The sequence below is a fragment of the Engystomops pustulosus genome, chromosome 4 (assembly GCF_040894005.1).
Source record: "Engystomops pustulosus chromosome 4, aEngPut4.maternal, whole genome shotgun sequence".
Lineage (NCBI taxonomy): Eukaryota > Metazoa > Chordata > Amphibia > Anura > Leptodactylidae > Engystomops > Engystomops pustulosus.
In genome coordinates, this window is record NC_092414.1 from 104037951 (window position 1) to 104064172 (window position 26222).

The following is a 26222-nucleotide window of genomic DNA, read 5'->3' on the forward strand; positions in this document are numbered from 1 at the left end:
CATAGTTTCTTGAATGCCATAATACTGGCCATTGCTGTGAGCGAAATAATATAGGACATTATGACCAGGCTTTTATAGTACTTTTAATTTGTCCTTTCAACAGCACATAATATCAGCGTGAATGTCTCTTCTTCAGCAGTTTTCATCCGGGGCTAGGCTTGCTTTTAGTGTCACATTTATGTCAATATCATCTTGCTGTGATGCCTGGAAATTCTGCAGATATGTCATTCCCATCAATTCTGCCTCAGGTTTGTGACCTGTAATGATACATTTTGAAATCAGCCCACATCTCACAATGGACGACATTTATTAAAATTCATTTTATGCAGCAGAAACGCTTGTGATTATACAGAAGGAAACAGCAGGGGATTTTCTTATGCAGATATGTTGTGCTGCTGTCTCCTATGAGACATTGTTGCTACCAGCTTGACAAGTCATTTTGAATCAGATTCTTTCTGGTTTGAGCTCTGGTAGACATAATGTACCCCCTGTTGCTTTCTCTTACATGCAGGCACAATATTATTCTTCTCAAATTCAATCTTATTAAACGGATTCTTGATTTATTTGACTGAAAGAAAGCTTTAGTTGTACCAGCCATTAACATTTCCCAAACTGGGCATAATTGAAGCGTGTCCCTTTTTGAGCATAACGCCCAGATTCATCTGATACACACACAAAACATGGTACAAGATTTATTATTGAGAAATAGTGTTTAATAGTTTCAGGTCATTCAAAAGACCATATATCAATGTGACATGATTTATGACAACAATAAGATATCAGGAAATAACTTTTAGGGGAAGATTTACTCATCAAAATGTGCCAGCTGTCATTGTCAGCTGTCAGCTGTCATTAAAAAGTAGTGGCTTAGGGGTGTGGCTTGTCCAAAGAAAGGTGTGGTAAAAGATTGCCATGATTTTTGGAAGCAATGCAATTGATTGTAGAAATTTAGACTAGACGGTCTAAAGATGCACTAAAGTTGTCATCCATCAACAGACACCACCCACCAACATTTTGCACTACATAAAGGATTCACTATGATAAAAGCACTCTATTCATCCCGTTGGCTGATGCTAGATGATGAGTTTGGTACATGTTTAGACTGCATAGTCTAAGTTCATGTCCTTGTGCCGGAATTTTGTGCCAAAGTTTTGATAATAGATAAAAGAACACACAGTGCTCCATAGAGTAGTATGGTTTGGTCAAATGTTGAATGGAAGTAGGTGGAATATACTCGCCTTCTAGGTTTTGCGCTCAAAGAGGGGGTAACTCTAATGATAACTTTAATTGCAGCTGCAGTGGATGAGGCTATGGATGATATGTAGTAGAAAGTACAGGTAGTACACATGTTGCCTCATTGATACAATAATAAAAGATGTACCCTTTGTCAAATCAAAAAGTACAAGGTATGGAGTTGAGGATTACTGGTGGCTGGACATGAGATGTCATATCATTATCAAAACTTTAGAGGATATGTAGCAGAAAGTACAGGCAATGTGGAAAACATTTGTGCATCTCCAGTCAGACCCTATTTTTAGAAAACAATCACTAATGAGCATGGCCTTAAGAAACTCTTATACCAAATTATTATAAATTAAATATTTATTTCTTTTCTGTTTATGTATTAGGAATACCCCTATGTTTCATAAATACATCAAAGAGCACTTTTGCACTTTTAGACACTTGCATAATTTAGCCTTGGCTGGCAAGTAGGGTCAGATGAATCTGCTGATGTGAAGCAGCATACAGCAATCACTAATATGTTACCTGTTTGCTCTTATAATGCATGCAAATTTTAATTAACCTATGAAAAGTTGTTTCAATTTCCAAGCTGTTCTAGGTAGATAATATTTGCTATTCATTTAAATATAAATCATTGTATACACCGCTTGGTGTTCTGTAACCTCATCAAACATTTCATCCTAGATTTACTTGAGATCAATTGAGAAGAAAGACTGCATCATCCAACACAATAGAGAGTGAAGGAATTTCAATGAATGCATTACAGTGATGAATCACTTTGCCTCTTTTCAGATTATTGAAGATGTTAATTATCTGACAAGCTATTATTCACGCTCCTCAAGAACTTGGAAAGATGATTTATATTTATTTTGCTCGTAATTGGAAAAACAGCAACCAGATAAAATAAGTACCGTAATAATAAATAAAATAAAGATAAATAAAGTAGAAAATGGAGCTATACAACAATAGCAACACAAATGTGTCAGGACATTGTGCTGGGATATGTTCAGATTAGCTTCAAATTAGATGCCTGAGCATTAAGATGGCCACTTGTCCATGAAATGCTGCATACATTTACAAACAGATGTGGCAATTTGTATAGTCATAATTCATGAGGATTCACTGCACACACGGTATCGCCTTACGTATTTGATCAGGATTTTGCATCAATATTTGTAAGCCGAAATCAAAAATGATCCAAAACATGTAACATATATACATCCATTATAGATTTTTTTCTGTGTAGGATCCACTCCTAGTTTTCCGTACTACTGCAGATGCAAAATACTGATCGATTACTGACCGGCCCACTACGTGCAGCTTGCCTCACTATTGTGCATAGTGCACCTGATTCATGAAGACCAGAGCGCCACAATTATGTTGGAATTCTGACATAAATGTGGTGAACGTTGCAAAAGCACACCAGTACACCTATTTACGTGCACAGAATAGTAGTGTTGCGGCATGCATAGTGCAGCTGTGACACAATACTGGCAGAAACACTTCATAAATACATGTGCAACCAGTTTGCACATGTATTTATGTGCAGTCTATGCCAGAATGCTGCCACAGACTGCTTAGTAAAAGTGGCCCACTGGGGGGGGGGGGGATTTATCAATGTGTCCCAGGTTCCATCAACTTAGTGGAGGAAAACCCAGGTCATCTTCTGCGCCAGATTTATCACTGTGTTAATGAATCTGGTGCAGGATAAGACTGTCGGTTTCCAGTTAAGACTTACTTTAAAGTGGTCTAAACTCTGCAACACAACTGGCGCACGGAACATTCAAATAGGTTAAGTCGGAAAATGCATAAAAACAGGACTAAAAAGCCTTGATAAATGTGGTGTAGGCCAGAATTGTGGCGCAAGTCCGTTAATAAATTCCCCTCACTGTGTCCAGATAACTTAGCAGGTTGGAAAACCCTGCTGGAGGTGATTGGTTCTTCCTTTATCACATAGTAAAGGGATGGATTATACCTCTATTAAGCAAGAGTGAACACCGTTTTACTAGAGGATTTGAGAATAGTTGTTTCAAATGTTGTTTGTTTGTGAAGACATCTTCTTGTATGTGACCAAACCTGCCATCATAGATATTTAGATCTTGAATCAAACTCAGCTTGTTACAGTCAGCTCCTAACACAGTGTACACCCTTGCACAGAGCACTGTTATGTGCATGAGCATAAAGGTTTTTTCGGCAATAAATCATAGTATGAGAACCTCCTTCCTTCAATCTGGGTCTAAATAATAACATACAGATTCCAAGATTGTGATATATAAAATAAGGTAAATGAGTTGGGTGCATTTGCATATCACTTTTTATTATTTCGTTTGTAGGTAAATGGGCGTAGTTTAACATAAAATAGGAAACTCTAGAGAGGATATTTCATTCCCTACCTGAGGGAGATGATAGTTTAGAGAGGAAAAGGCTGATGACATGATCCCTTTAAATCATATATCTGTTCAACAGCCATACATTTCACCGCACTCCAAAGGTAGTGTAACACTACAAGACTCCTCCTTTAATATACCATAGAATAACTGTGATATTACATTTAGATGATACTGTTAGAATTGTTCCTATTATTTGTGATCTGAAAATGCATAAATTGTTGAAGAATAACATGTTTTTGGGTTGCAACAATGAGGTTAATTTATTATGAAAATATGTGGTGACTTTTTCCCCTGTCTGTAATATATTACATAACCAAAATATGTTACTAATATTGGGAGCACATAAAATGAATTGTGTTACCTGATGAACAGTTTTTAAACAAAATAAAATTCCTATTATATAGCAAAAGAAATCTCACATCTCTATACAGAGATGTGATGAAAAATGCAAAGGTATGAAAAAGAAGAAAATAAAAGCTTTGCTAACAAATATCCTTTAATCTCTAACTTCCCCACAAGGTAACTTCTATCTAAACAGTAGTCTGCTAAGTAAACAAGAACATCCAGTTACAGGAACTTTGGATAGCAAACATGGAGCACAACTGACATTAAAACTGGTTAGTGGAAAACTAATAAAAGCAGAAAGCTTGGCAAATCACAAAGGAAGAAGGATACTTTGAAGCTAAGCAAAAGTAACGTTATACACAAACTCATTGCCAACTTATTTATTAAACAAATAGATTTGTGTGATGTAATATCTATATATTTGAATGTATTTTTCAATAATTTACCAGCCTTACTGCACAGCAATCAGCTGCAAACAATGCAATTGTGTTCTAGATGCACCTTAGTGTAGCTTTAGGTCTCATGCAGAGGTCATAGGTAGAGATGAGCGAACATACTCGTCCGAGCTTGATGCTCGATCGAGCATTAGTGTACTCGTAACTGCTCGTTGCTCGGACGAGTATTTCGCCCGCTCGAGAAAATGGCAGCTCCCGCCGTTTTGCTTTTTGGCGGCCAGAAACAGAGCCAATCACAAGCCAGGAGACTCTGCACTCCACCCAGCATGACGTGGTACCCTTACACGTAGATAGCAGTGGTTGGCTGGCCAGATCAGGTGACCCTGGGATAGACTAGCCGCTGCCCGCGCTGCTCGGATCATTCTCTGTCTGGATGCCGCTAGGGAGAGAGCTGCTGCTGGTCAGGGAAAGCGTTAGGGTGTTCTATTAGCTTACTGTTAGGCAGGAGTGCTTCTAAAAGAACCCAACGGCCCTTCTTAGGGCTACAATAACGTTATAATTTTTTTTTTTTTTTCATTTGCAGCTAGTACCATATTGTGAGGAATTAGCAGGGGGACTTGCTACCGTTGTGTTTAGCTCTTAGTGACACACATATCCACCTCAAACACCAAAGTGGGAAAATTTATTAGGGGTTTGAGTAGAATTAGGCACAGTCTGCCAGTTTCTTTTTATTTTACGTTTATTGTTTTAATAACTCAGTGTCATCTCATCTGGCATAGTAGTGTGCTGTAATACTTGGCTAGAAAATAGCCATAGGAGAATACAAACGGCTTAATTACGCCTACAGTAGTGTTATATATATTTGTTTTCTGGTTGATCTGCTGGTGGCTGTAGTTGTTGCAGTGCATCTACTAGTAAATTGTGAGCAATTTGGAGTCAGACTTGCGACCACTGTGTTTTAGTGACGCACATATCCATCGCAAAGACCGAAGTGGGAAAATTTATTAGGGCCCGGGGTTGTATTTCAATTAGGCACAGTCTGCCATTTCCTTTTTTATTTTACGTTTATTTTTTTCATAACTCAGCGTCATCTCATCTGGCATAGTAGTGTGCTGTAATACTTGGCTAGAAAATAGCCATAGGAGAATACAAACGGCTTAATTACGCCTACAGTAGCGTTATATATATTTGATTTCTGGTTGATCTGCTGGTGGCTGTAGTTGTTGCAGTGCATCTACTAGTAAATTGTGAGCAATTTGGAGTCAGACTTGCGACCACTGTGTTTTAGTGACGCACATATCCATCGCAAAGACCGAAGTGGGAAAATTTATTAGGGCCCGGGGTTGTATTTCAATTAGGCACAGTCTGCCATTTCCTTTTTTATTTTACGTTTATTTTTTTCATAACTCAGCGTCATCTCATCTGGCATAGTAGTGTGCTGTAATACTTGGCTAGAAAATAGCCATAGGAGAATACAAACGGCTTAATTACGCCTACAGTAGCGTTATATATATTTGATTTCTGGTTGATCTGCTGGTGGCTGTAGTTGTTGCAGTGCATCTACTAGTAAATTGTGAGCAATTTGGAGTCAGACTTGCGACCACTGTGTTTTAGTGACGCACATATCCATCGCAAAGACCGAAGTGGGAAAATTTATTAGGGCCCGGGGTTGTATTTCAATTAGGCACAGTCTGCCATTTCCTTTTTTATTTTACGTTTATTTTTTTCATAACTCAGCGTCATCTCATCTGGCATAGTAGTGTGCTGTAATACTTGGCTAGAAAATAGCCATAGGAGAATACAAACGGCTTAATTACGCCTACAGTAGCGTTATATATATTTGATTTCTGGTTGATCTGCTGGTGGCTGTAGTTGTTGCAGTGCATCTACTAGTAAATTGTGAGCAATTTGGAGTCAGACTTGCGACCACTGTGTTTTAGTGACGCACATATCCATCGCAAAGACCGAAGTGGGAAAATTTATTAGGGCCCGGGGTTGTATTTCAATTAGGCACAGTCTGCCATTTCCTTTTTTATTTTACGTTTATTTTTTTCATAACTCAGCGTCATCTCATCTGGCATAGCAGTGTGCTTTCATACTTGGCTATAAAATAGCCATAGCAATAGGATAGCATCGTTTGGTTTTAAAAACTAAAAAACACAAAAAAAAAAACAAAAAAAAAAAAGTTAAAAAAAAAATTCAAGTTATAACTCTCATTTTCAAAATGTTTAACCCGAGGACTAGGGGTAGAGGACGAGGGCGGGGACGTGGGCGTCCAACTACTGCAGGGGTCAGAGGCCGTGGTCCTGGGCGGGGTGAGACACCACCTGCTTATGAGGGAGCAGGGGAATGCCGCAGAGCTACACTCCCTAGGTTCATGTCTGAAGTTACTGGGAATCGTGGTAGAGCACTGTTGAGGCCAGAACAGTGCGAACAGGTGATGTCGTGGATTGCCGACAATGCTTCGAGCAATTTGTCCACCAGTCAGTCTTCCACGCAGTCCACCCATGTCACCGAAATCGGCACTCCTCCAGCTCCTGCACCTCAGCCTCCTCCCCCCCAGTCTGCCCCCTCCCAGCAAAATTTGCCATTTGAACCGGCATACTCTGAGGAACTGTTTTCTGGACCATTCCCACAGTCACAGACCACTTGTCCGGTTGCTGATGAGCAATTTTCCGATGCCCAGGTTTTCCACCAGTCGCAGTCTGTGGGTGATGATGACCTTGTTGACGTACTGGAAGAAGTGTGTAAAGAGGTGTCCGACGATGAGGAGACACGGTTGTCAGACAGTGGGGAAGTTGTTGTCAGGGCAGGAAGTCCGAGGGGGGAGCAGACTGAGGGATCGGAGGATGATGAGGTGACAGACCCAAGCTGGGTTGAGAGGCCGGGTGAACACAGTGCTTCTGAGACGGAGGAGAGTCCTCGACCAGAACAGGTTGGAAGAGGCAGTGGTGGGGCCAGACGGAGAGGCAGGGCCAGAGCTGGTGCATCAGCGCCAAATGTGTCAACTAGTGAAGCTCCCGTGGCAAGGGCTCCTGCGGCGAGGGCTAGATTTTCAGAAGTCTGGAGGTTCTTTAAGGAAACACCGGATGACCGACGGACTGTGGTGTGCCACATTTGCCAAACCAGGATCAGCAGGGGTTCCACCACTACTAGCTTAACTACCACCAGTATGCGCAGGCATATGAATGCTAAACACCCCACTCAGTGGCAACAAGCGCGTTCACCTCCGGCCGTGCACACCACTGCTCCTTCCCCTGTGTCAGCTGATAGTCAGCCCCCTGCCCAGGACCCTGCCACAAAAACCCCATCGTCGCCTCCACGATCCTCCACAGCATCCACCAGCGTTCAGCTCTCCATACCCCAGACGCTGGAGCGGAAACGCAAATATAGTGCAACCCACCCGCACGCCCAAGCCCTTAATGTGCACATCTCCAGATTGCTAAGCCTGGAGATGCTGCCCTATAGGCTAGTAGAGACCGAGGCCTTTCGCAGCCTCATGGCGGCGGCCGCCCCTCGGTATTCGGTCCCCAGCCGCCACTACTTTTCCCGATGTGCCGTCCCAGCCCTGCACCAGCACGTGTCAGACAACATAATCCGTGCCCTGACCAACGCCGTTTCTGACAAGGTCCACCTGACCACGGACACGTGGACGAGTGCTGCCGGGCAGGGCCACTATATATCTCTGACGGCACATTGGGTTAACTTGGTGGAGGCTGGGACCGAGTGTGACCCTGCGGCTGGTCATATACTGCCGACGCCGAGGATTGCGGGGCCTACCTCGGTCCAGGTGTTTGAGGCCTACTATGCCTCCTCCTCCTCCCACCACTCCTCCACCTCCTCCTCCGAACGACCATCCGTGGGCATGGCGCCATCAGTCGGTAGCTCTAGGCACAGCAGCAGTGCCGTCGCTAAGCGACAGCAGGCGGTGCTCAAACTGCTGAGCCTAGGCGATAAAAGGCACACCGCCCAAGAACTATTACAGGGCATCACGGCGCAGACTGATCTGTGGCTGGCACCGCTGAACCTGAAGCCAGGCATGGTTGTGTGTGACAACGGCCGTAACCTGGTGGCGGCTCTGCAACTCGGCAGACTGACACATGTGCCATGCCTGGCCCATGTGTTAAATCTGATAGTTCAGCGTTTCCTCAAGACATACCCCAATCTGTCTGATTTGCTCACGAAGGTGCGCCGCATCTGTGCGCATTTCAGGAAGTCCAGCACAGATGCTGCCACTCTCAGGGCAGCGCAGCGCCGCCTCCAACTGCCTGCTCACCGACTGTTGTGCGACGTGCCCACGAGGTGGAATTCAACACTGACCATGTTATCCAGAGTTTACCAGCAGCGCCGAGCGATTGTAGACTGCCAGATGTCAATTTCCACCAGAACTGGTAGTCAGGTCAGTCAGCTTCCTCAAGTCTACAATGAGGAGTGGACGTGGATGTCTGATATCTGTCAGGTGCTGAGTAACTTTGAGGAGTCAACACAGATGGTCAGTGGCGATGCCGCCATCATCAGCCTCACCATCCCGCTGCTTGGCCTGTTGAAAAACTCTCTGGTCAGCATGAAGTCGGAAGCTTTGCGCTCCTCACAAGAGACGGGGGAAGAAGATTCCCTTGTTGATAGCCAAAGCACCCTTAGGTCTGTTTCTCAGCGCATATCGGAGGAGGTGGAGGTGGAGGAGGAAGAGGAGGAGAATGTTGGCGAGACACAAGAGGGGACCATTGTTGAGTCCTTCACTGTTGAGCGTGTATGGGCAGAAGAAGAGGAATTGGAGGAGTTGGAGGAGGAGGAAATGGACAGTCAGGCCAGTGAGGGGAGCGAATTCTTACGCGTTGGTACTCTGGCGCATATGGCAGATTTCATGCTAGGCTGCCTATCCCGTGACCCTCGCGTTCAAAGAATTTATTCCAGCACCGATTACTGGGTGTTCACTCTCCTGGACCCACGGTACAAGCAAAATCTTTCCACTCTCATCCCTGGAGAGGAAAGGAGTGTGAGAATGCATGAATACCAGCAGGCCCTGGTGCACAAGCTGAAACAGTATTTCCCTTCTGACAGCGCTAGCGGCAGAGTGCGTAGTGCTGCGGGACAAGTAGCGAGGGAGAGTAGGCGAGCAGGCAGCTTGTCCAGCACTGGCAAGGGTACGCTTTACAAGGCTTTTGCCAGCTTTATGTCACCCCAGCAAGACACAGTCACCTGTCCCCAGTCTCGGCAGAGTAGGGCTGATCTTTACAGAAAGATGGTGAGGGAGTACGTAGCTGACCATACCATCGTCCTAAATGATCACACAGCTCCCTACAACTACTGGGTTTCAAAGCTGGACATGTGGCACGAACTGGCGCTGTACGCCTTGGAGGTTCTTGCCTGCCCTGCCGCTAGCGTCTTGTCCGAGCGGGTTTTCAGTGCAGCTGGTGGCATCATCACCGATAAGCGTACACGCCTGTCGACTGACAGCGCTGACAGGCTGACGCTTATCAAGATGAATAAAGCATGGATTTCTCCTAATTTCCAATCTCCAGCAGGTGAAGGAAGCTCAACCTGAATAATTTATCCACTCCTCCTCCTCCTCCTCATTTTCCTCCTTCTCCTGCTCTTTGTACAGTAAAGCAGAGGAAACTGGCTATTTTTTGACAGGGCCCACTGGCTCTACCTATAGTACTTTATGCATTTAATTTTTCTGGAGGGCCACCGACCCGGTCCTCTGTTTTAAACAATTTTTTGGACTGCCACATACAGGCACTCAATCTATTCCATTTTTCTGGAGGGCCACCTACCTGCTCCTCTGGTTTGAAAACTTTTTTGGACTGCCACATACAGGCACTCAATCTATTCCATTTTTCTGGAGGGCCACCTACCTGCTCCTCTGGTTTGAAAACTTTTTTGGACTGCCACATACAGGCACTCAATCTATTCCATTTTTCTGGAGGGCCACCTACCTGCTCCTCTGGTTTGAAAACTTTTTTGGACTGCCACATACAGGCACTCAATCTATTCCATTTTTCTGGAGGGCCACCTACCTGCTCCTCTGGTTTGAAAACTTTTTTGGACTGCCACATACAGGCACTATCCAAATTGAATTGTCTCCATAGCAGCCTCCACACGTTGTCTCCATTGCTACCTCCAAAAGTCGTTTATATAGCTGCCTCCATACATCGTCCCTTTATCAAACGAGGTGTGTCAGGCCGAAATTTGGGTTGTTTTCATGGATTCCACATCAAAGTTGTTAACCTTGTCGCCACCCTGCTGTGTTATCCACAAAATACACTGGCAAACTTTTACCATTTACGGATATTATTTCAGCGCTTCTTGCGCATCTGTTTACATTCCCCTCACCCGCCATATCCTAAACTTATAAGAACGCTACTACACTTGATCTTATACAAAAGGTTCTTAGAAGTGCTGTTTGGGGAGTAGCCTAGAGACAGGGGCTTGGATTGGCGAAAGCTCGCCTGGCAGCGGAGCGCCAGCTCCATGCGCATCATGCGCTTCTTGCGCATCTGTTTACATTCCCCTCACCCGCCATATCCTAAACTTATAAGAACGCTACTACACTTGATCTTATACAAAAGGTTCTTAGAAGTGCTGTTTGGGGAGTAGCCTAGAGACAGGGGCTTGGATTGGCGAAAGCTCGCCTGGCAGCGGAGCGCCAGCTCCATGCGCATCATGCGCTTCTTGCGCATCTGTTTACATTCCCCTCACCCGCCATATCCCAAACTTATAAGAACGCTACTACACTTGATCTTATACAAAAGGTTCTTAGAAGTGCTGTTTGGGGAGTGGCCTAGAGACAGGGGCTTGGATTGGCGAAAGCTCGCCTGGCAGCGGAGCACCAGCTCCATGCGCATCATGCGCTTCTTGCGCATCTGTTTACATTCCCCTCACCCGCCATATCCTAAACTTATAAGAACGCTACTACACTTGATCTTATACAAAAGGTTCTTAGAAGTGCTGTTTGGGGAGTAGCCTAGAGACAGGGGATTGGATTGGCGAAAGCTCGCCTGGCAGCGGAGCGCCAGCTCCATGCGCATCATGCGCTTCTTGCGCATCTGTTTACATTCCCCTCACCCGCCATATCCCAAACTTATAAGAACGCTACTACACTTGATCTTATACAAAAGGTTCTTAGAAGTGCTGTTTGGGGAGTGGCCTAGAGACAGGGGCTTGGATTGGCGAAAGCTCGCCTGGCAGCGGAGCGCCAGCTCCATGCGCATCATGCGCTTCTTGCGCATCTGTTTACATTCCCCTCACCCGCCATATCCCAAACTTATAAGAACGCTACTACACTTGATCTTATACAAAAGGTTCTTAGGAGTGCTGTTTGGGGAGTAGCCTAGAGACAGGGGCTTGGATTGGCGAAAGCTCGCCTGGCAGCGGAGCGCCAGCTCCATGCGCATCATGCGCTTCTTGCGCATCTGTTTACATTCCCCTCACCGCCATATCCCAAACTTATAAGAACGCTACTACACTTGATCTTATACAAAAGGTTCTTAGAAGTGCTGTTTGGGGAGTAGCCAAGAGACAGGGGCTTGGATTGGCGAAAGCCCGCCTGGCAGCGGAGCGCCAGCTCCATGCGTATCATGCGCTTCTTGCGCATCTGTTTACATTCCCCTCACCGCCATATCCCAAACTTATAAGAACGCTACTACACTTGATCTTATACAAAAGGTTCTTAGAAGTGCTGTTTGGGGAGTGGCCTAGAGACAGGGGCTTGGATTGGCGAAAGCTCGCCTGGCAGCGGAGCGCCAGCTCCATGCGCATCATGCGCTTCTTGCGCATCTGTTTACATTCCCCTCACCCGCCATATCCCAAACTTATAAGAACGCTACTACACTTGATCTTATACAAAAGGTTCTTAGGAGTGCTGTTTGGGGAGTAGCCTAGAGACAGGGGCTTGGATTGGCGAAAGCTCGCCTGGCAGCGGAGCGCCAGCTCCATGCGCATCATGCGCTTCTTGCGCATCTGTTTACATTCCCCTCACCGCCATATCCCAAACTTATAAGAACGCTACTACACTTGATCTTATACAAAAGGTTCTTAGAAGTGCTGTTTGGGGAGTAGCCAAGAGACAGGGGCTTGGATTGGCGAAAGCTCGCCTGGCAGCGGAGCGCCAGCTCCATGCGCATCATGCGCTTCTTGCGCATCTGTTTACATTCCCCTCACCGCCATATCCCAAACTTATAAGAACGCTACTACACTTGATCTTATACAAAAGGTTCTTAGAAGTGCTGTTTGGGGAGTAGCCTAGAGACAGGGGCTTGGATTGGCGAAAGCTCGCCTGGCAGCGGAGCGCCAGCTCCATGCGCATCATGCGCTTCTTGCGCATCTATTTACATTCCCTTCACCCGCCATATCCCAAACTTATAAGAACGCTACTACACTTAACTTGGTGCAGGCTGGGACCGAGTCTGACCCTGGGGCTGGTCATATACTGCCGACGCAGAGGATTGCGGGGCCTACCTCGGTCCAGGTCTAAAAAAGGCCTACTATACCTCTTCCTCCTCCCACCCCTCCTCCACCTCCTCCTCCTCCTCCGAATTACCATCCGTGGGCATGGCGCCATTAGTCGGTAGCTCTAGGCACAGCAGCAGGGCCGTCGCTAAGCGACAGCAGGCGGTGCTCAAACTGCTGAGCCTAGGCGATAAAAGGCACACCGCCCAAGAGCTATTACAGGGCATTCCACATCAAACTTGTTAACTTTGTCGCCACCCTGCTGTGTAATCCACAAAATATACTGGCAAACTTTTATCATTTACCGATATTATTTCAGCGCTTCTTGCGCATCTGTTTACATTCCCCTCACCCGCCATATCCCAAACTTATAAGAACGCTACTACACTTGATCTTATACAAAAGGTTCTTAGAAGTGCTGTTTGGGGAGTAGCCTAGAGACAGGGGCTTGGATTGGCGAAAGCTTGCCTGGCAGCGGAGCGCCAGCTCCATGCCAAGGTCCAACTAACATAGTTTTAACTGCAGCACCTTTAATCTACTACTAGTTCACTGCCTCCATACATGGTCCCCTTATCAAACGAGCTGTGTCAGGCAGAATTTTGGGTTGTTTTCATGGCTTCCATGTTAACTTTGTCGCCACCCTGCTGTGTAATCCACAAAATATACTGGCAAACTTTTATCATGTACCGATATTATTTGAGCGCTTCTTGCTCACCTCCTTTGGTTCCTCTCTGCCACCCATTGGTTTGAAGCCTGAGTCCATTTAGGGTATGTCGCCATGACACTCTCTAGCCTGCTGCCGCTGCCTCTGCATGCCGTCCCCTATAGTGTCAGGGTCAATTATTGGATGTTTTAGATGCTATCTAGCTTCATTCTGTCACTCTGTCATGGCCATGCTGTTGCCCATAATTTTGGCATAATGGTGCGATTATGCAGCCTCAGAGGCATCCATGCATGCTGCCCCTGCTGTTTCCTGTCCATTTCCGTGGTGTTTCCATCCTTTTCTGAGGTTCCCAGGTGTTTGGCCAAGCTTCCCTGTGCAGAGCCTTGGTCCCCTTGAAAAATGCTCGAGTCTCCCATTGACTTCAATGGGGCTCGTTACTCGAAACGAGCACTCGAGCATCGGGAAAAGTTCGTCTCGAATAACGAGTACCCGAGCATTTTAGTGCTCGCTCATCTCTAGTCATAGGACTACATTAGTGCAAATGTGTGTGCAACGCAAGCTATATGTGTTAGATAAATATCAGGCAAACACAGACATTTTGGTAGGACTATTGATTTTGAATGAAGGTCTAATAAAATTTCCTAAAATACAGGTATCAGAGAAAATAAGAATAACACATGTTAAATTTCAAAATAATAGGAAATATATTTTACACATGTAAAGAATAATTGTAATGCCTAGTACCAAGAGACATGCATAGTCTGCTAGGCTTAATTGTTAATACTATATATTGCGTATTCACATATTAGACTACAGTATGCATAGGTTAGGATGTGCCAGCTCTCTTTTCTCTCTCTGCATGACAGTCATTATCTTCCATTGATGTATATCTGACCTGTGACCTTATTGTTCTTCATCTGTCTTCCCCTTCTAAACTTTAGGGATTGAAAGGTAATGAGAGGAAATATCATGATTTACTGGGACTATGAAACACCTGTTGAGAGTAGATTACTTTCATATGGAATCCCATTTTTAGTATGTCCTGGGAAAGTTCAAGAGGACAGAAATAATGAGAAATCTGTCCAGATCATCAAAGAGACAGATATTCTTTAAAATTCTATGCACTGCATTCTATATGGCCCTGGGAGGAAAATGACACCCATCTCTTTAGGTTTATGTTACAATGTATTTAGCTACATCAGAATCACAGGTCTTGTAGCCCTAGGACCTACTTGTCAAATGGATGGAATACATGACTTCTTACCTTTCAATACTAGACAAGCATGAAAGTATGTTCCATGTCTGGTATAATAGTGCCTAAATGTTATTTAAATGCATATCCCATAATAATGCACTTTTTTAATAATGCATCAACTGTCACTTTAGTAAACTGTTTATTATCCAATGTTTCTAGGATTAAAGTACTAAATAAGGTTTAAAGGAAACCTACCATTTGATTTGATGCATTATTTACCAAACATACTTTGAGAATGCTGTAGCTTAACTGATGCAGAGTCATATCTTGTTTAATCCCTGTGCTGGTTTTGCTGAAAAAACAATTATAAAATTATGATAATGAAGCTCTGTCCCTCCTTTTCCTGGGCTCCATGCTTTTCCTTTCGCATTAGTTATGCACTGCATCAGAGAATGATGTAATCACTGTTATCCTTGCCAGGCAGAATAATCAATTGCTGCACCATCCCCCACCTGCTGTGTATGATTGATCCAGCTCAGTTGATTATTCCTGTCTTGGTTGTTCAGAAAGCTGTGTGTATTGTGGATACAGCTTTTTATAATTGTTTTTTTAAGCAAAACCACTCAGCACAGGAATTAAGCCAGATATGATTTTGCAGCAGTGTAGCTACAGCATTCTCAAGGTATGTTTGTTCATAATGCATCAAATCAAATGCTAGGTTTCCTTTAATAAAAGAACTTTCTGGTGAGAGCCTGCACACCACTTACACCTGAACTCACAATTACTGAACATTGCTAACAATTATTAATAAACTGCATGTGTCGTTTGTAGTAAACAATGATATCATCAATCACTCCTGGAAAAGTTACTACTGTTAACTTAATGATATGAACACATTGATAATAAGGTTACAAGAAGGACACAGCTTATGCTGCCTTGTCACATATGCCTTTGATTATCCACAATGTTACAAATCACCATATAGAATATTCTGTGCTGGTTTTGTCACCAAGGTAAGAAAAACATTGACCCACATTTATTAACCCCTTAATGACCGCCCTATCGGGATTCTACGGCGGTCATTAAGGGTACTTCTTCTGACGCGACACCTTACTACGGCGCCTCGTCAGAAGAAGATTTCGGGACATCGGGTCAGTTTAGTGCCGGTGTCGGGCTGTGATATCACAGCCCAGACCCGGCACTAACACCCGGGATCGGAAAAACTCAGATCCCGGGTGTTTAACCCCTTGCACGCCGCGGTCAAGCATGACCGCGGCGTGCAAGTGTGTCCCCCGTGGATCGGACCCCCCCGGTGTGCTTACCGGGGGATCCGATCCCTCCTGCCTCAGCCCCGGGTTCCGACCAGTGACCCGAGGCTGTCGGCTCCTCTTCTCGCCGGGTCCTGCCTTCCTGGCAGGACCCGGCTGTAAGTAACTGAGCATGCGCGGTATGCTCAGTTACTTACACTTTACACTGCAATACAAGTGTATTGCAGTGTAGAGGCTTGAATAAGTGATTGGATGATCGCTTATTCAAGCCAAAATGTGGAAAATGTAAAAAAGTTAAAAAAAAAAAAATTTAAACTTTTTATAATATAATTAAATAAATAAATAAAATAAAAGTCCCATAATCTCCCCAGTAACACATAAAATGCATATACAGTAAATAAAACACAAAAACATACATATTTGGTATCACCGCGTCCGTATTAATCTGTACAATAAATCTAAATCAATATTGAACCCGCTCGGTGAACTACGTAAAAAAAAAACTCGGAAAACTTCCCATAATATACAATTTTTCATCAAACACCATCACAAAAAATGTTCTAAAAAGTGATCAAAAAAAGTTACGTTCCCTAATATGATACGACTGAAAAGAACAACTGTTTTCGCAAAAAATAAGCCCTCAACCAGATCTGACAACAGAAAAATACAGAAGTTATGGCCCTGAAAAGTTGTCAATAGTAAAAACAATGCGATTTTCTCCAATATTGGTTTTGCTCAGGAAAATTAAGCAAAAATAAGAAAAACTATATAAATGAGGTATCACCGCAATCGTAGTGAACCAGAGAATAAAGATAAAGTATTATTTTTACATTACGGTGAGCGGGGGGAAAAAAAATGCTAACAATCCAAAATAAAAATTGATGATTTTGTTTGTGTCCCCCTTGAAATAGTTAATAAAATCTCAAGAATAAGCTTTAGACTCCCAAAATAAATTATCTATACATTGTATCTCATCCCATAAAAAATAAGCCCTCATATGTTTGTATTACCTAAAAAAATAAAAATTTATAGGTCGGACAATGTGACAATACAAATCTGCTGTGAATGGCGCCTCCATTCATTCTATACTCGGCCGTGCGCCCGTACAGCAGTTTACCACCACATATGGGGTATCAGTACACTCGGGAGGAATTGGGCATCAAGCGTTGCAGTGCGTTTCATCATTTAATTTATTCTTAAAATTTCAGTTTTGGCCTAAATGAATGTATTTTCCAAAAAAATTCAATAGTTTCTAAATCGCAGGTCCATATTTTTTAACCCATGTGAAACACTTAAAGGGTTAATAGACTTAATAGAAGTTGTTTTACATACGTTGAGGGGTGAAGTTTCTATAGTGAGGTAATTTATGGGGTGTTACTATTATTTAGGCCTCTCAAAATGACTTGAAAGCTGAGTTGTCCCTCAAAATGTGAGTTTTGGCAATTTTCATGAAAATAAGAAAAATCGCACCTACAGTTCTGCACCTCATAACATCCTAGAAAAATGACCGGAAGCATAAAATATCATCCCAACATAAAGCAGATATTCTGTAAATGTTAATTATCAAACTTTTTGGGTAGTTTTACATCTTGTCTGGAAACCAGAACATTTCAAACTTGGAAAATGAAGAATTTTTACAAACTTTTGCCAAATTTTCACTTTTTTTCAGAACGAAATGCAAAACTTATCACTTAAATTTTATAACTAACATGAAGTACAATGTATCACGAGAAAACATTCTCAAAATCACCGGGATATGTTAAAGCGTTCCGAAGTTATAACCAATTATCGTGAGACTTGTCAGATTTGAAAAATCGAGTCTGGTCATTGAGCTGAAAACTAGTGTCGGTGATAAGGGGTTAATGTGTTTGTGCCAATATTCTGGCGTAGTTTGCATATAAATATATATGCAAACTTCTAGCACATGTATTTGTTATGCGTGTCCACCAGTATTGTGTCATGACTGAACTATGTCCGCCATGACACAATACCGTTTACCTAAAGGGACGTTCCAATGTGCACTTACATTTTAAATGGTTAAACTGAGTGTACTAAAAAGAAAAACTGGTGCACTTAGTTTATGCGTGTTTGTTCACCAGATTATTGAAGGTGATCCTGGGAGTCAGGTGCACACTGATCAGACAGTAATAGCATATTGTAGCAACATAGATTCCCTTACTGTACAAGAAACAACCCTTTAAATGATGTGAATGGGAATGAGCTCATGGACAAAAGTAGCGTGTTTTAGATAAGTTTCCCTAGTGTTCCCTGAGTAATCACATGAATCCAGGTGTGAAAGTTCCGAGATTTATAATAAATGTGCCCCAATGTCACCACTTGGGTTGTTGTTCTCTAGTAAGCAATATACTGTTTTGATAGGATACTTTCAGTGGAAGGGCAGGGGGTTGTTGTAGAGCTATGAATATGTGTTTTTCTTCACAATTGTCCTTGCAAATAACATCTGCCTTTCCTCTTCCACGGGGTGATTAATTTATGCTTAAGAACTGTAATGTAGCATCACTAGAACAACATGATGAGTGACTCACACTATGTTTTCAGCACACACACTTGTGTGAAGCCACAACTGAACTCCTCATACTGTATGAAATGTCACACTGGTCATCAGTCTAAGCCACATCAAACCCCACCATTGTAATTTAGGATAAAAGAAAAGTGTGATCTGTGTAAATCCAATCAATGTGGGATAAAATTAGAACTGAAACCACATGAGACACAGGCGACAATTGTTTAATATTGAGATAAAGCCAAGTATATCACTGTACCAAAATACAAGGATACCTATTTTCATATAGTGACACATTTCTTGACCTCTTTGTGTCATGCAGACATTTGCTCATAGTTTTTGTTCTTTGTTGTTTTCTGGTAATCTTTTATTTAACTCTCCCTTTTTTTTGTTCAGGTACTTTGCTTCAAGATGCTAAGAAATGTTCCTGCTACTTCAATATTAATAATCTTCTTTGGATTACTACAAAATAGCCTGGAACAATGTGAGGATGCAGCTCAGATGTCAGAGATGAATCTGGATCTAAACTACAACTTGAAGTCGTTTACCACCGAAACACCAATACAAAATTTTCTCCAGCACAAAGGCTATATATATGTGGGAGCGATAAATAAAATCTATGTGCTCAATGAAAACCTTATTAAAGTATCTGAATACAAAACTGGACCTGTACCTGACCATGGAAACTGTGGATCCCCATGTGAAGGATGTCTACATAAGGTACCTGCATCAAACGGCACCTGGAAAGACAATATCAACATGGCACTACTTTTTGAAGACTTCTATGATGATCAGCTTATAAGTTGTGGAAGTATAAACAAAGGGACATGTCAACGGCACATGTTGAACCCCAGGGAACCTTGGGACATATCCAGTGATGTCCATTGTTTGTATTCTACTCCAGTTATAAACATCACAGGTACCTGTAAGGACTGTGTTGTCAGTGAGCTGGGAAGCAAAATCCTGGTGACAGTAAAGGATCGATTTGTGAAATTTTATGTAGGTAATACTGTATCAAGGTCACAATCGAATCTTCATTCCCTTTCAGTAAGGAGACAAAAGGAGACACAAGATGGCTTCGAGTTCCTGACAGATAATTCCTACCTAGATGTCCTCCCCCAGTTCAGAGATTCATATCCAATCCGATATGTTCATACATTTGAAAGTGGAAATTTTATCTACTTTTTAACAGTTCAAAAAGAATCGCTGACTTCTCCAGCATACCACACAAGAATTGTTAGATTCTGTTCTTCAGATCCAGAGCTGCGCTCTTATATTGAGATGCCCATAGTTTGTATTTATACAGAAAAACGCAGAAAGAGATTGGCTGACCGGGAGTATTTCAATATTTTACAAGCTGCATATGTAAGTAAGGCAGGTAAGACCTTGGCAAAAGAGCTGGGCTTCAATGAAACAGAAGATATCCTATATGCTGTGTTTGCACAAAGTCATTCAGACTCTGCTGAAGCATCAAACAGATCTGCTCTGTGTGCGATGTCTATAAACATGATCAATGACTTTTTTGACAATGGTGCAGAAAAAAACAGCCAGTGTCTGGAGCATTTCTACGGAAGAGACAACTACCAAGCATGCATCCAAAAAGTAAGTTTTATATGTTGCCTTACTCTTTATACTGGTTTATAATGCAGCGTAATGTAAACTATGAAAACAATACATTCTTTATCTAACCTATCAACCTAACAACCTAACTGTCTATTATTAGGCATTATTGAATTTTATCATATGGATCTATTAGTCGGAGAAAAAGACTGCAAATTGCAGTCGCAGATGTAGTCCTAAAGAAGACCCCCTGACCTATTTTGAGTGCCATGAGTAGTATAGAAGAAATGAAATGATTGCATGTTTAAGTTCCCTTGCTGAAATAATAAAAGCTGTAAAAAAGAAAGTAATGGTTATGTGCATGTCTGTTACAACCTATATGTGATGCATGCTATTTAACATTAAAGGTAAAAGTCTTTAAAAAAACTACCAATGAAAACTGACTGTCAGACCCCAGGGATAGTGGACCCACTGGACCACTGTGGACGATGATGTAAGCCGACAACTGGGACCGGAGTCTAAGTGGCACCGGGTTTTCACCACAGCCCACCCCAAAGTGGGTTGGACTTGCTGTAGTGTGGTACCACCAGGCCATTCCACAGGTGCGACTTCGTCTGTAGTGGCAGCCAAGGCGAGGTACACAGACGTCAGACAGAATTGTAGTCAGGGACAGACAGGAGGTCAGGACGGGCAGCATAGGATCAGAGTCAGGGACATAGCAACAGGTCAAGGCAAGCAGCAGAGGAGCGTAGTCAGGAACAGAACTGGGTCATGACGGGAAATCACAATAAACACAAGGCACATGGGAACAAAGCTTTTTCTAAGGCTGTGAGGCACAAAAATCCGTCAGGGAACATAGGAAGGGGCTGGGAATTTAACAGGAAGGGCAAATTGCCAGTGGCAGTTATTGGCGTGCTGGCCCTTTAAATCTAACAGAGCTGACGCGAGCACCCTAGGCTGCGGGAACGCGCGCAAGGAGCTGCGGGAGACACCGCTGGATCCCGGCAAAGTCAGTCTTGTGGCGAGCGCAGCGGGCACACAGCGGTACACGGGTGCGCCTGCGAACCGAGACAAGGGTCGCAGGGGCACCCATGACACTAAGGCTACATTCACACGACCGTATGATTTCTCCAGTCCCGTATTTACAGGCTTTATATACATGATGTTTTTCATCCGTATGCAGCACGTATGTAACCCGTATTTTATATGTCCCCATATAAAATACGGGACTTCTAGGGCATACGGAACTGAAATACGGGAGAAAATAGGACATGCTCTATATTTTTATACGGCCAGTATACGGTACGGTACGGAACGGAGTTAACAACAGCAATATAAATTACTGCTGATCTTGCAATGTGTCAACAATAACAAAATTGAAAAAAAGCCTTTTTATATTTAAAAAAAACCTATAAAAACGTGTCTCCAGTTGTTTTACAGTTGTTGATAAATTTAAAACAAACAAAAAGGACTCCAAATCAATTTTTTCACCAATGTCCCTTAAAGCAGGGGGTAATAAAAGTCCTTCAATAAGTTTTAACAACTCCAAAATTGTGCCATTAAAAAATCTACCAAAAGTGCTTAGACATTTTCACTTAAAACATACTGGTTGTTAAGGTGATGAGGCATTTACTGAACTTAATGGGGAGGTTTACTAGGCAAAATTAATCCAGAATTTTGGCCCAAAATACCTTGTTCTTCTTTTTTCTGGTGTTTTTTTGACTTGTGGACTTGTTTAAGACCACTATACAAAGAGAATTAGTCAAAATGCCAAGATGTGTATTTTCTAGTTTATACTAAATTAAGTAATTGTAAGTGCAAAGTTAGGAAAGACAATCTTAAACTTCATCAGACATTTCTGTAGTGCAGTTTATGGGACTTTATCAGAAAATCCAATGAGTCTGATAAATATTCATAACATGTAAATAATTCATAATAATCAAATTACAAAATAAACTAAACTTCTATGCATATCCCTGTAGAGCTGTGTATGGGTTCAGTGCAGGGATTAGGTTGAAGCCGATGCTTATTTATGTTTAGCTTGAACTTTTAAACCTAACATTTTGTTTGAGAAATTGGACCCCTCTGTAAGGGATAAGGGTATTTATTGTGCTCTTAGATGAACTAAGAAGCCACATGACTATTGGCCTTGCCTCCTCATAGATAACCCAAAAAGTAAAATCACCTATTTCTGTTGTAGGACAATCTATCCAAAATAGTGTCAGCTTGAGGTATTCATCCAAAAAGAATATTCCCTCATTGTAAAGATAGTGAGATTATACAATAAGGAGCAGGATGCCTTAGGTACTTGTATTTACTCATAAAGTGCAGGGGGTGACGGAGAGAAGTCATCACAGTGACAACTCTGCTCATTGTTATCAGTGCATTCTTTGTGAAGTAACCATGAAATCCAAGCAACACTCTAAGAAATGTTTTTGTTTGGAGTTGTGTTGTAAAGTGTTGCAGGACAGAGCTTCAAATGGGATTAAAATAGAATCAGTTAGTTATGTTAGAAACCTAGGTCAAGGATCAGTCAGACAAAAAGCTGCCTAAACTCATGGCCGATCAATTGTGAAAAGCAGGGTTGTGGTGGAGTTTTTGTTGTCCAGGAACTACTGTTGATCAATATCTGATCATAGGTAAAAGTGGATAGGCAACACACAACACTAAACCTTTAATAAGTGCAGCCCATTCTAAACAAAGAGCTAGAATCAGTTGACCCCATGCTCTCCGTAATAGAAGTAACCGGTAATTTTAGTGGTAGTAGAGGTGTTGGTGGAGACTTGGAGGTGTGTTTTGCTGAATTTTCTTTGCTGGAGTTTACTAGCAGATTTGACCCTAAAAAGCTGCAAACAGTGTTAGGTAGAAGCCCGCCCTGGAGAACATTTTAATCAATACAATTGTGTATGTTGTTAAAAGATAAAGGACTGTGACAATGCAGTAACATGCCTGGATTGTGCCTGAACTTTTTTCACTGGGTGCACTCCTTTGTAAGATGTGTTTACCAAACTGCTGCAGATCCTCACACTTCTTCTCTGGATAAGGTTGCATTGAAGGCAATAAATGGGAAATTGGTTTAAGAATTGCCTAGTAAAGTGGTGGTGAATAGTTAGAAGATCTACTTAAGAAAAAATAGGGATGGTGAATAGAGATGAGTGGACTATGCTGTTCAGTCCTGGGTTCTGGTACCGAGTCCGGACCAGGTCCACACATCCAGGACCACACAACGGCTATCCGCTTTGGCACTGACTACAGGTGTTTAACTGATTTAATGCTGCCAGCAAAGTCACCAGCATCATTTAGATCGATGTCAAGAGCATTATAAGTGGAGCTCCTGCTTCAGGCCCTAAGATTCTTGGTGTTCAGGGGCCCTGGAGGATAGTTACAAAGATAAACCAAATTTCCTCAGGATTTTAATATTATTGAAAGCTGAGCCACACAGGTATTAATAAATTACTGCTTAAATTGCCACTTTGCCATAAGTAGGTAGGTTTTTCTATAAAGGTAGGTTGGTCTCTAAAGTGTTCTCCATCCAGCCTAGTCTCATGCCCTCTTCAATTCCACAAGATAATATTTAATGCAAGTTCAGTTTGATATACAAGTAGTTTACAAACAAGTTTCTGTAGTTTAGTTTTCATGTTTCATTTGCTTCTTGTGCAAAAAATTTACTCTACTATTTCAATTATACATTTGTCATAAGTGAAAACCTTTTCATGCATCATCTTAATCCCTTCTTCATTATAATCTGCACATCGGGTCCAGATTAGTAAAGAGTTAGTTTATCATATCAGTGACAATGCATGCAATATCAGGAATGTTATACCCTACTATATCTTCTTCATGTCAAACATTTTACTACTCCATGGCAATATATTTTTAAATAGAGGATTTAGTGGTCATTTTCTGAATTAAATATAAGCCATCTATCAACAACCATGGAACATCTGTGTCTTTAACCCGAAAACGAAATCCTCAATGTCCCAGTTGTAGGGCTGATCATTGTGCATAAGTAAAAAGTTAGGTAGTAGTGAGGAGAATGAGAGTGGATACATCTGTATATACATTCCACAGCCGGCATTTATAGAGGAATCCGTTTTGAGTCAGGAGGAAGGGGACTTGGCTTTAAAAAGGGCCTATACGGCATTGCGTAGTGTTGCCATAAGTTGTCATATGTAGATGATACCTTTCACAGGAGATTAAATATAATGTTGTACCTAACCCTCAGGCTTCCAGATCAATCTGATAGCTATGAAAGACTATTTGGTTATTTTACATTATGTGAATGTTTCACAACTGAAAGGATAGAAAATTGAAGATACCTTATTGCTTATGGTTTTCACTGTGCTTCTGGTAGGCAATGAGCTAATTTATGATGTAACAATATATGGTTTATTTTGTAAATGGTTTCAATCAAATATTTGTAAACCAACTGTGTACATTAACACCAAATTTATTGGGACAAGATAAGTATTAAATATCTTTGGTTGGGAAACTATGATCCCCCATCATTTACAGATGTTAACTGAATTTAAATACCCTATCGAGTTTTCCAGGGAGAGCAGCCACCAAAAGAAGAACCAAGTTGATAAATGTAGGTAGTATAAAATTAGATAACCGTTATCCAAACAATTGCCAGCTGTTATGTCATCAGCTATTTTATATATATATATATATATAGCCACCATATGAATAGAATTATTAGGAGACTAAAGAAGAATTTACAGTCTATGTAAATACCGTATGTTGTTACGGGAGCATTAATGCTAGTATAACTGTAAGTTGCACTCTAAACATCATTGGATATAGCAATGGCAATGGAGATAAACTTGCCTCTCATAGCTTAACCCTCTATAGATTTGTCATTATATCATAAATGCCTTTTCTAATATTGAAAATATACTTTATTGGCTTTAGTATGTAAAGCAAGATGAGGTTAGAACCATTGCAAATCCGCAAGGTCAAAGTAAGGTTATATCCCACAGTATCCTTCATAGGAATTACATCATTGGAAGTAAATGAGTTCCATGTGTGTTACAGCTATAGACAATGCGTAAATCAAAAAACTGTCAGGCCCACTAGTTTTAAGTCCATTATACTTTAATACACTTTGTTACATATACATGGACTTCTTAAACATTAGGTCAAGATATTGGGAATTTATGATATTGAATAATGACAAGCAAGCCTGCTTGCTCTAAGTTTATGTAATAAAATAACACATTAGAAAAATACTTCATATTTTTATGTATAAAAAGAGGTAATTACAGTATTAGTAATGTTAGTGACTTTTTCGGTTTCCACATAACATAATAAAGTAACAAGATCAACAAATTCTTCACAGATAGGTGTACATGTTACATAAGATGATGCCTACTACTGTAGGTGAATGCTGTCTGGAGTAATTGTACCTTACCGTAGGGTGCAGTAGGACACAGGGAAAACAAGAAAAAAGTAACAGACCACAAACAATGTAAACGACATGGTGTATTGTGCTCACCAGATGGCCATCAAAATGAGGCATATATAGTAAGTAGCGCAGTCAGAGAAACGGTTCCTAATGCAACAGATATCCAGGCTACCATTAGATCATGGATGGATATGAGAGAATCAGCAAGATCAGTTGGTGAACCAAAAAGAAGGCGCTGCTAGAGTCAATGTTACAACTTCCATTACTCTGTGCACATGCCCAGTACATAAGCTGTCTTCATGGGGAAATTTCATACCTATCCAAAATAATTCAGAATGATACTCTGTAAAGCAATCTCACTCCAACATTGTAGTATGTTGAGAAAATTGTAGAAGTACCGTGTTAGCCAGGAAAATTTAAGAACCTGATGTAAATACTTTTGTGTAAAAACTACAAAAGTGCTTACCAACATTGTAGGGCTAACAGAGTATCAAAATCCAAATGGGAAAGTGGGGGCCCCAGGTATATTGTGTAACTCTGTATCAGGCTATAGATTGATACCAAACCTACATTTTTTTTATTAAATAAGAAAAAGTAAATTATACAATAAGATACAAAAAATCTATTTTGTAAGCAGTGGTTGGGAAGGCCCCAAAATATATTATATCATTTGAACCATATATTATACACAAAAGATAAGTGTCACATTAGATGCTTATTAGACTTTTATATTTTTGAAAAAAGCTAAACTTTTGAAAAATGAGAAACAGCCAAGTATAAA

At 41.8% G+C, this 26222-nt stretch overlaps 1 protein-coding gene and 1 long non-coding RNA gene across 2 annotated transcripts in view; one reads left to right on the forward strand and one right to left on the reverse strand.

Annotated features, from left to right (window-relative positions):
- MET (MET proto-oncogene, receptor tyrosine kinase) overlaps positions 1 to 26222 on the forward strand; it is a 105518-nt gene that overhangs the window by 8608 nt on the left and 70688 nt on the right. Inside the window, exon 2 of the mRNA XM_072146953.1 lies at positions 18871 to 20076. Coding sequence (XP_072003054.1) covers positions 18886 to 20076 — 1191 coding nt within the window. The 5' untranslated portion in view covers positions 18871 to 18885. The remainder of the gene's footprint in view (positions 1 to 18870; positions 20077 to 26222) is intronic.
- On the reverse strand, positions 96 to 22347 carry LOC140126922 (uncharacterized). Its single transcript, XR_011854925.1, has 3 exons — positions 22220 to 22347; positions 19148 to 19214; positions 96 to 257 (listed from the first exon to the last, which is right to left on the reverse strand). It is a non-coding gene; the product is annotated as an uncharacterized lncRNA (long non-coding RNA).